The sequence below is a fragment of the Pseudopodoces humilis genome, chromosome 5, assembly GCF_049639895.1.
Source record: "Pseudopodoces humilis isolate 2021_Gansu_Grassland_sample_001 chromosome 5, ASM4963989v1, whole genome shotgun sequence".
Taxonomy (NCBI): Eukaryota; Metazoa; Chordata; class Aves; order Passeriformes; family Paridae; genus Pseudopodoces; species Pseudopodoces humilis.
Genome location: NC_142204.1, coordinates 59145236 through 59156564, shown reverse-complemented (window position 1 = coordinate 59156564; position 11329 = coordinate 59145236). Strand labels below are relative to the sequence as shown.

The 11329-nt window shown below is 41.4% G+C and overlaps 1 protein-coding gene across 2 annotated transcripts; it reads left to right on the top strand.

Annotated features, from left to right (window-relative positions):
* The first annotated feature begins 532 nt into the window (after positions 1-532).
* CBLL1 (Cbl proto-oncogene like 1) lies at positions 533-9907 on the top strand. 2 transcript variants are annotated; one of them, XM_005519186.3, is made up of 6 exons: positions 533-570; positions 2526-2693; positions 3042-3139; positions 3388-3471; positions 4279-4352; positions 4865-9907. In XM_005519186.3, exons 1-6 carry the CDS (start codon positions 558-560, stop codon positions 5904-5906), a joined length of 1479 nt encoding a protein of 492 aa, XP_005519243.2. In that variant the 5' UTR covers positions 533-557; the 3' UTR covers positions 5907-9907. The 2 variants fall into 2 exon arrangements, with proteins under 2 accessions (XP_005519243.2, XP_005519242.1); XM_005519185.3 differs by having other exon boundaries at positions 3039-3139.
* Positions 9908-11329: the final 1422 nt, after the last annotated feature.

The following is an 11329-nucleotide window of genomic DNA, read 5'->3' as shown; positions in this document are numbered from 1 at the left end:
GCATTGCACTGAATTACACAGGAATTACAAAATTTAAAGTAACATTAAATTCTCTACCGAGCTAGTGAATTCTATTCTATTCTTCTATTGCTGTGAAGCTTCTGAGTGCTCTGGAGATTCACTGTTCCATCGCTTCAACAGCGTGTCAGCAATCTGCCATTTCCATGCTAAAACTCAAGGCTGACCACAGCCGGGAGCGCGATGCGGCGTCACATCTTCCCAGCGTGTTCGAAGGCTGCACCCCACAGGCGGCGGCCGGACGGGGCCTCCACGGCTCCTAAACCGAGAGACCCTGCTCATGTTTTCACTCCACCTTTCCCCCCAAAGCCAAGGGGAGACGCCTCCAAATCCCAACTAGTCGTGGCTCTGGACCCCGGCACAGCGGCCCCGCCGGACACCGCGGGGCCGCCGCATTCACCTCCCGCCGCCGTGCGAAGCGGCCCCGGGCCGGAGCGCTCGGCCTAGGCTCAGCGAGCGCGGCTCCGGACCCTGCGCCCCGCCCACTCCCCCCGCTTCCGGCCGCGCCCTTCCGCTCCCACAGCGCCCCGCGCCGCATCATGGACCACAATGGTGAGCAGGGGGAGGCCGGGGACCCGTCTGTGCCCGGCTCGCCGGGCCCGCGCTCGCCGCCGGACGGGGAGCGGCCAAGTGGGGCCAGCGGGCGCGGGGCGGTGCAGGGGCAGCGGCGGCGGGCCCGGCCCGGGCCCCCGGAGCGCCGACGGGGCTCGGGTGCGCCGCGGGGCCTGCCCCCTGCCCGGGCAGGCGCGGCGGCCCCGGTTCTACCTTCGGCTCGGCGCCGCCCGGCGCTGCCCCCGCCCCCAGGGCGCTCGGCCGGGCTGAGGGGCCGCTGCCGGCGGGACGCCCCGTCCCTTCTCCCAGGCAGAGCGGAGCGGAGCGGCGGCCGTTGACTGCGCCGGCCGGGGTGCCCGGGCCCGGCAGCACCGGATGCAGCCTGTGGCGTCCCGGAGGTGGGGGAGAGACGCTCGTTTGCCCGCGGCGTTTCCCGGCATCAGTGCCCATAATGTGTTTGCTGATTCCATGGTTGTGGCCCGAGAGGAAACTTCCTCGTGTGCTTAAATTTGGTTTCTTGCTTTAAATGTTCGCCGGTGAGCTCGCTGGCGTAGCTGTGTTCCTTTGCTAGTTAACGCGCTGGCGTAGTGCAGTGAATAAATGAATGGACGTGGGCTTTTTGCTAGGGAGGTTTTGGAGGTGTTTTCCCTGTCCCTTAAAAAAGATTGCATTATGACTGTATGTGTTTGAAGTATTTGAACTGTGTTTGTGAATTTTAATAAAGCTTAAAATGCAAAAACAAAACTTAAGCTGATGAAGGTGACATTTCAGTAGGTTGCATCACCTCTAATTAGAGCTTCTTTAAGTAGTCTTTAAAGTTTGGTAGGTCTGTCGTAGTTTTTTCTGGACATAATCCTGCAAGTTATTTTTATGCAGACAGGAATTTATTAAGCTTCTGTGAAGCATGAGTGACTAATACACTTGCTAGTTTGGGTTAGTTGAGCAGGTAATTAATGTAAATGTTCTTGGATTGAAAGGGTATAAGGAGGAAAAGTGACAGAACCTATTGGCACTTGAGTGCCAAGTTTTTGATTTTTAAAATTTGGTTTAGTTATCCCTGTTCACAAATGGACTGAGTTGCTGCAGAGACTGTGGTTTATGGTGCTGTGGTTTTGTTATTCTTGTAGAAAACAGAATTTGCCAACATGTGGAAAAGAGGTCGGAAGATTTGTGTAGGACATAACTTCATTTTTGTATGAATGAGATGCTGTATGGTGGTTTCGGATAAACTCACTGGAGGCTGAGGGAGTTGCACCTCATTAGTGTTGCTTGTTGCATGACGTGGTCTGTGTTATCTCTTGGAGCCTGTACCTGCTGATGCATGCATCAGGCTATTTCTTGCTTTGATTACTCTGATACTTAGATTTAAATCTGGTTAAGAAGAATTTTGTATGTAGTCAGGAACAATAATTTTCAGTTTGGGAAGGATACAACTATGTATTCCTAAGTATCAATATTTTTGTGATACTTTATTATAAACTTGGAAGTGATATGTCAAGATATTGAGTTAATATATAAACTAGTTTTCTTCCCACTTTAATAAACAATATACATAAATTTTTAAAATTATCTTTTCACATAAGAAATTCTGTGTAGCCAAAGTTGTACAAAGAATTGACTCTACAGTGCTCTTCACACTGTGAGAAGAGCTATAAGGTTAATGTTTCTGTTGTGGAAAAATGTATGACTATCTAGGTTATTTGAAGAGCTTTATATTTAAACTAGATTTCCTAAAACCATTGCTGTTCTCAGTACAGTTTTGTGGTGTGACTTCTGGAATAAATTGTATATGAAGATACCTATTTTCTAGTGATTAAATTTTGATTTGTTACATGAGTCTTAAGCAAACTTTAAAAATTATTTTTCTTAAAATTTTCCTGTTAATATTTAGCCTCTTTAGAGATGATTAAATAAATGAAAAGTTAGATAAGTTTTTTTAAAATTTTCTTTCATAGACAATGATTTGCAAGGAACAAATAGTTCAGGATCATTGGGTGGTCTTGATGTCCGTAGAAGAATCCCTATAAAGCTTATTTCAAAACAGACCAATAAAACCAAACCTGCACCTCGAACTTCAAGAAATATGAACAGGATGCCTTCAAAGACACAAGCTGGTGATGAAGGTAAATTCATATAAATTCCCTGTAGTAGGGAAGTGTATTATTCTACAGCATTGTTCAGGACTTTACTAAGAGCCTTAAGAGTCCAGGGTTCTGTCCAAATGCAAAACAAGTTTCAGATCTCCAAGTACTGCTGCACTGTAGGGCTTCAGCAGTGCCCATTTCCAAAACAGGCTGTCTTACTCTTTTGGCTCTACCTTTCTGTAGAATGGGCTCAGCAGATTGGAAGTGCTGTGGCATTATTTGATTATTTCAGTACAAATGGTCCATGCTCTTAATAGCAGCTGGTGTCAATTACAAAAGTGTTGTGGTTGGCTTGTGTCTTTCTTCTCTTTCTCCTTTCCACAGAAGAATTTGATTATAACAAAGAGGAGCGATACGAATGTAAAGGAGGTGAAATGTTTGGCAATCAAAGGCGATTTCCTGGACCCATTTTTTGGGATTATAAGGTAAAGTCATGAGTCTTTGCCTGTGTTTCATACTAAGCTGTAGGTAGTCGTGGTAGATACTTTGTTAATTAAAGGTTTTTCAGTTATTTTTGTCTGACTAAAACTATATCTGCTGCTTTCTCCTGTTTGTGGTGTTCTTGCTTCCTTTTCAACTAATTCAGAAATAATGGGTATGTTGATGATAATTGAAATGAGAAGCTTTAGTGATGTTGGGGTTTGTTTTTTCACCCCCTTCTCTGTCCTACCAGATAAACTTGCTGGGGGAAAAGGATGATACACCAGTCCATTTCTGTGATAAGTGTGGATTGCCCATCAAAATGTATGGACGCATGGTGAGTGAAATTGCCAATGGAAGATGGTTTCCCTTTAGATAAAATAAGGTTTTACTGTGTCTGTGTGAGGCTTCTAGAGGTTACCGATTTCAAGAGGCATCTGAATAAACAGCAGAATAGTACCAGGATGGAACTGGAGGCCTTCACTGCTCAAGTGTTTTTGTTCTGTCTATCTGACTGATTTTGCTCTGCTTCTCAATTCAATAAAGTAAGCCTGAAAATATTAAACAAAAAACAGGATACCATCACGAAGGAAAAAACCTTCAAGTTCTGGCATTTTCACCTTACACCTCTTAGGTTTGAAACTAGGCTTTTTATTTCAATTGAAGACTTGCAGTGAAGTTAGAAAACCCTGTTCACTTTCACGTACCTTTAAAAATCCCTGAGATTAATTTAGATTTCTAAGTGTGATGTAACAGGCTTCAGCATCTGTCTTAATGACAGTTAATGCTTTTAAAACTTTCCTTCCTTGCCAGCAAGACAAGTATAATCAGATTGCATATGCAGCTTCTGTGAAAGTTCAGTGTTGGTAATAGTACAAGACTCAAACTTCTGCCATTTTTTTTACCAACACTTAACCCCAAACAACACTACCCCAAAAAACCCCAAACTCAGCCTAAACTGTTCTAGAAGGTTTCTGTGCAAAGATGCTGTAAATTGTTAACCACTGCTATGCTTGTTCACCTCAGAGGTAACTTAGGTACTTTAATTATTATAAACTGTGCACTGGAGGGAGGAGGAGCAGTATTCTGCAGAATGACATATATATTTATACATGATGTCTTAACAGCAGTTTTTTATTTCTAGATACCTTGCAAGCATGTTTTCTGCTATGACTGTGCTATACTACATGAGAAAAAGGGAGATAAGATGTGTCCAGGGTAAGTTATCTCATGATTTGTTATTAAAGGAAATGTAAGAAAGTAACTTAAATATGTTATTTCAGATACTCTAACATGGCTTTTATATTTGTACATTAAGCAGAGGCAGTAGAGTACTCTGCACTTTCTAATTCCTATTCCATATTTTGGGATCATAAGAGATTAGTGTTTACATTGTTTTTGGGTAGCTAACATGTTACTGCTCTAATTTGAGAATGAATTAATAGCAGTTTGATTTACTTAGTGAAGTTGACCCGTGTTACGTCTTAATGCACAGAAGAAATTTGTGTGACAGATGCTACTTAAAAAATGATACCTCATGAAAGTTTTATGTTCTTTCATAGTTATTTTTCAAGTTTTAAAAACTAGGTAAACCTAAAAATCATTGAACGGTTTCTTTCATTGCTACAGTGGGGCAAAATTGTCAGCTCTAATTTGGCTAATGTTAACAAGGAAGAATGCATGTTGAGCTCTCTGTGATGACAGTAAATCAATATTCTCTCTTTATTTAGCTGTAACGAACCTGTGCAACGAATTGAGCAGTGTGTACGAGGGTCTCTCTTCATGTGTAGCATTGTTCAAGGATGCAAGAGAACTTACCTGTCACAGAGGGACTTACAAGCCCACATCAACCACCGTCACATGAGAGCTGGGAAGCCTGTTACTCGTCCTCCCATCGAACCCGTGCATCCTCCTATTGCCCCACCACCGGCTGAAATTCCTGAGCGTTTCATAATGCCCCCTGAGAAACATCACATGAGCCACATTCCACCAAAGCAGCACATCATGATGCCACCGCCCCCCTTGCAGCATGTCCCACATGAGCACTATAACCAGCCCCATGAAGACATCCGTGCTCCTCCTGCAGAGATGGCCATGGCTCCACCGCCTCCCCGCCCGGTCAGTCAGGACACCTTCCGCATCTCAACGAGGAAACACAGCAACTTAATAACTGTCCCCATTCAGGATGACTCCAATTCAGGTGCTCGAGAACCGCCTCCACCAGCGCCCGCACCTGCTCACCATCATCCTGAGTACCAGGGTCAGCCAGTGGTGTCACACCCTCATCACATTATGCCTCCCCAGCAGCACTATGCACCGCCCCCGCCGCCACCTCCGCCCATCAGCCACCCGCTGCAGCACCCTCCGCAGGCGGCAGGCACCCCTCACATGGTGTACAGCCAGGCTCCGCCACCTCCAATGACCTCTGCCCCGCCGCCCATAACCCCGCCGCCTGGACACATCATTGCCCAGATGCCACCCTACATGAACCATCCTCCTCCGGGACCTCCCCCTCCTCAGCATGGAGGCCCACCTGTAAATGTAAATGCACCCCCTCCCCATCACTATAATCCCAACTCTTTGCCACAGTTCAGTGAAGATCAAGGAACTCTTAGTCCCCCTTTCACACAGCCTGGGGGAATGAGTCCAGGGATATGGCCAGCTCCAAGGGGGCCACCTCCACCTCCAAGGATGCAAGGGCCTCCTGCTCAGGCCCCACTTCCTGGACCACATCACCCTGATCAAGCCAGATACAGACCCTATTACCAATGATACAAGCAACTATATGAATAGAGAATGCCATGAAGAAGATAAAACTAAATACAGAAGCCTTTTAATTAATTGTTTTGGGGTTATTTTGTTGTGGTTTTTTAAGAATACTGTCATTTTGACTGTAAGACATTTTGAGGTTTGAATCTTAAATAATTTTTAAGCCTTGGCTGTAGGACTCTTAACTTCAAATACTCTGTAGAGCTAAAATAAGTGGCTTAGTAGACCACAGTTGCATTTTAACAGAACTTCTGTTGCTAGTGTGGCTAAATTGTCCTAAGATGATCACTTGTAATACTATTTCCTGGAGAAGATGAACATGTGTTGTACCATTCTGAATATTGTTTTTGTTAAATCCAGTGTTTTTGTTAACCTGTGTACAATAATTAAATCGAAATATGGTTGTAAATGTGGTGAGTTTTTATATAAAGTTAACATACGCATAGTTCTGGGACACCATTTCAACACGTACACCTTCCAAACGGCAGTGTAGTGAAATATTAAAGGAACTTTAACATTTCTCCTACTGCCATTTACCGTTACTCATAAGGATTTCAGGCTGTAATGAATTTTTGGCACTAGAAATCACACGTGCAGAATTCTGCATTTACCACGTTTCAGCTTTTCTGGTTTTTCCTTTATGCATCAAAATGAATCTGTCAAAGATACAGCTTTGGGTATGACATGAAACCATGTGTTGTGGGGGTTTTTTTGTTTGGGTTTTTGGAGTTTGTTTTAAAGCTAGTTTTGATTCAGGAGGTTCTGTTTACATGTAAGTAACTCAGTGGAGTTCAATTCAAACAACTGTGTTTACCTGTGGCTGTGTTTGTGTGGAAGTGGCTGTGAACTTGCTTGCCATGTCCATGAAAAGCAGCTTCTTTTAGGTAGGGAAGACATGTTTGCCTCTCACTTTATATAATGTGTACAGTAGGAAAACTTCCTATTTGGATAATATGAGAAAAGTGGTCTGAAATCCCACGTGTAGATATAAAAAGGTACACATTATTTATCTGTTTTGATTTTGTGATACAGGTTTAATTGAACAGACAGTTGTTAGGTGTTTTGCTTTTCTCAGAAGCTAGCAATATAAACAGGCTTTTAGGTCTGTTTTCTTCCAAAATTTATGTTTTATAAGAATACTTTTAAAGAGAAATGTAATATAAAATGAAAAGATTCCTTTTTAGTGCAGCTTGTAGCAGAAAGAGATGTGAACAGGATGGTTAGTGTCTGTTGGTTGGGGTGCTTATCTTTGCATTTCTGATCAGTATTTGCACTGAGCCATTGTTTTTCCAAATGCCACATTTCTGGCAGTGGTGCTTTTAGATGAAGTCCTTTGGGATATTTCTAAAATTTGTAGTTTCCTACTGTTCTTAAATAATCTGAGCCATCTTAAAGCCTCAGTGTTACTTTTTATTTTGTAAACATTCTCTTCCAGAACCATAAGTGTTAAATTTATGAAAAGAGCTGTGACAGTGCAACATTCCAAATTTTGTATTCTTATGTCTAAACTTCATATTTTTAATTGGTAGAGCAAGGGCTCTTTAGATTTATTCTGTTCTTGACTGCCATTCATTTCCTTGTGACCACAGCCAAATCTTTTAGACTGCCTTTCAAGTAAATCTTCAGAGACAGGATACAAATATATTCTGGGGTATGCAAATGGCCAGTAAGTGTCAACTGCTTGAAAATGTACTTAGCTGTAACATACTTCTTTCTAAGAGAGTTATTTGGTGTGGTTGCTCTGAAAACTAAGTAATTTTAAATAAAATACAGTGATGAAGAAAAGAAGCTAATTGTAATAGTGTGCTATGAAAATTTACTGTTGCTATACATGTGAAGGCAAAAATGGCTCTGCCAGCATTCTTTTCTTTCAGTAACTAACAAACACATGAGGAACATTTGAGGACCCCTTCTGTCATAGTGAAATTGACTGGGAGGAGGCATATTTATGTTACAGCGCATGATTTCATCTGGGAGGAAATCTGCATGTCTGATTCTTGTCCTTTGACTCTGCCAAGCCAAGCTCAGGCCCAACACAGCTGTGTCACAGGGACTCGCTGAGGCCTCCAGTGCCGGCTCGCTGTGCTCAGACACGTGCAGCTTCCCAAGGGCCAGGCATCTGCTTCACCAGTGCTCTGTGTTTGGGAAAATGGGACATTCTGGAACGAGCTACTACCCACCAGTCACAGGTGATGAGGAAATGAGGCAACTCTTTCCATGGTGCTGAAGTAAGTCAGGTTTCAAACTTCTGTCACATAGGCGCCCATCTCCTGAACCAGATGAAGGGTTCAAAATATTTCTGGGTCCAAAGCTATTCTTGAAGTTACTGCTAAAGTGCTTTCCTGAAAATTCTGAGGCAGATAAATTGACGAAGGGAAAACAGCAGTTTTTGCTCTATCAAGAAGCACAAAAGATGAATGTATCTCTGTCATTGTCAGTGTAGACAGTGTGTGAGAATTTTTTTCTCTGTAATTCAAACAGAGGTGACATACGTCATATGGACAATGATGTATTATTACCCAAAAAACCAGTGGGATCCCTTGAGCTGGTTAGTAACCATGGGAAAAGTCTGATAGAGAAATTAACTGAAAAGTCATCCTATATAGGCAGGTCTTAGACTTGAATCAAATTTCTATGTCATCTTGTAAGAGGAAGACTTAAATATATTTTTTTAATTATTAAATCTGGATTAGATTATATATATAAATCTATTACCTATGTAACTAAGGGCACTGTTGATGTTTTCATATTTTCAGAGTTTAAAAATGCTTCCTCTGGTTGAAGCCCTGTGTTAACTGTCTTTTTAATTTGTTTATGGGTTTGGTGTATGTTTTACCATGGCTTTTTCCTTGATTTGTTGGTTGGATTAATATTTTTTAAAATACCAGGTCATTTTACTGAGAGGTTACAAAATACATGTGTTGTATTTAATTGTGTAATTGACAGTGTTAGAAATTGTGAGATGTGATTTCTTTGGATCCCTTCTTACCGTAAAGACGAACATTTGAATTTAATTAATTGTGTTTATTTTGAATCAATATCCTTGTCTGTGGCAGTGATCTCCTTCCCGAAGCATTGCCAAGCAGATCTCAGGTTTTAAAGAGAACTCTGACATTTGAAGTTGTCAGCCATTGCAGGTTCCTGTAACAATGTCGCATAAGCAATGAAAAGGAGTTTTATGATGGTTTGTGTTCACCATGGAAAGAATGAAAGGACACCAGCAAATGGCCTGAAAATATCTGTGTTTTAGATGCTTGTCTCCTTATACTTCATCCTTGATTCCATCTCTGACTTTGCTTAAAAAGTTGTCTGCAGCCATGCATACCTTATAACCGGGGGACCAGTAGAGTGAACGATCCTTTCTGTTTGTGGTGGGTTTTATTAATACTGTTAACATGATGACTGGTTACCTACATGTGATAAGTTATATTTTTCATGCCTTTTAAAAAGAAAAAACTGAATTAATTTTTTTAAAATCTGATCCAAGAGAATTGTAAAACCTTACTGGATGAATTTTCACTTCCTACTGTCAAAAACTGTTTGTTAAAAACTAAAGTGGAAGTAATTCCACTACTACCTAACTACTTTTGAATTTGCACACATAGCAAAGGAGAAAAACTGTCTTCCCCTTAGTGGAAGTCATGTGTTCTCAAAAACACGTTTGTGGATATGATTTCCCTGTGGATCAAATCTGAACACACCTCTCTCTTCTTAAACTTTTCTTCTCTGTAAAACTTGTGTCTGATTTCAAGTTGTTTCTCTCTGTGTGAATTGCTGGGCTGCTGACAAAAGCAGGTACTGGTTTACAGCAGAAGGTCCTGTCAAGCCTGGGAAACTGGAGGAGCACAATGGATTGGAGCTGCAATGGAATACTGAATGTATGGGACATAAATTTGAACTTTTCCTCTTTGTATGTATGACAGAGTCCAGCAGAGAAATGTGCAAGGTTTGGATTCACTTTCATCCTGATTACTTTTCCAAAGTAAATTATCAGTATTATACAAGTTGTATTTCCCTTTGTATTTATTTTATGGTGTTAAAAACAATTCTTAGCAATTCACAAATCATCTTGATACAGTAATAGTCCCTTCACAATTGTGAGCTTTTGCACTATGTTTAGAAATATTATATGCACACTAATGATTCACACTGACCAGTTTGCAAACTTAACTGCCTGCATTTGTTTGGGCAATGTGAGTAAAAATAATGTTTAAATCCCATTTTAGTTTTGACTTTGCCATGAGACACCAACTTTAGAAACTTTCCCTACGCTAAATGGGATTCCTCTATTGAGCGTGAGGCATTAATTGGTGGGTTTTTTCTTACTTTTTAAAATTTATTTTCAGTGTACTCAGTTCATGAGTGCAAGAGGTTCAAATATTAAAAAATGCAGCATACATCCAGAAATGTGTGGGTGGAATAGCAGCAGGAAGCTGGTAAATTAGCTCAGTCATTATGAAACTTCAGTGAGTAATTTTGATAATACAACTCAAGTGATTCTTGAGTGCCAGTAGGACTCATTGTAATACAATACTGGAAGTGGGAAGAGAGATAATGTGTGCAGGCGGGCAGGAATGTCTCCATTTTTATGTTGTAATGTTTCACAAAAGGACTTCAGCATAACTGCTTAGAAAAAAAACCCAAATGAGTAACTGAATAGAAGTATGTGTCCGTTGTCAAGAGCTTTCTTCAGTTTTGTTTGTGAAGACCAATGCTTGAGCACACCTCCAAGATAATTTATGGTGAATTATTTCCTCCACTAAATAAAATCACATAAGTGCTGGTGATTGTTCCTCAATTTGTTCTTTGTCATTTCTGGGTCAGGTAAACTTTCAGACCCCTTCTTAGGAAGCAGAAGAGAGCAATGCATATAGACTGGGAAAACAAATTCTCCACCCTCAACACAAGGGTGTGGAATAGAGAGCTGTTAGTAGCATTTCAGTAAGGAAGTGCTTAAGGATACTTCTTCCTTCATAGGAACTCAGTTTGAAATTGAAACAAATAAAGGTTTGCATGTTATATTCCTCTCTTCATTGGCCCTAAGACCTTGAATAAACTATTTTAATTTTTTGTTTCTGTATTTCACACTGCACTGCAAAGTGGTAATTAGCCTTGGAGTAGGCTTGAGTATCACTGGCTCTGTGGCTTCTCCATTTTCCTTCCCTCTTGCTGGCTGTAAAATTGTTACTTGGGTACAAAGTGTCTGCACTGTGCTGAAAAGAGATAGGCTCAGGATATGTCATGAGGAATTAGCATGATACCTGTGAGCTCTCCAAAAAGCAGGAGAATTTGGAATTTGCCTTTTTGCTTAACTCCTGAGTAAAATACTAAGACACAGTATATAGTAGTGCTCTGAGTAGAAACAGTACCCAGTGCAGGATGTTTAGAAACCTAAATAGCCAGGTTTCTGGAGGTCCCTGTCTCAA

Excerpts from the sequence above, each read along its gene's own strand:
- CBLL1 (XM_005519185.3), top strand. Across the intron at positions 3,472-4,278 it reads TCAAAATGTATGGACGCATG|ATACCTTGCAAGCATGTTTT; the intron begins GTGAGTGAAATT and ends TTTTATTTCTAG. Across the intron at positions 4,353-4,864 it reads GGAGATAAGATGTGTCCAGG|CTGTAACGAACCTGTGCAAC; the intron begins GTAAGTTATCTC and ends CTCTTTATTTAG.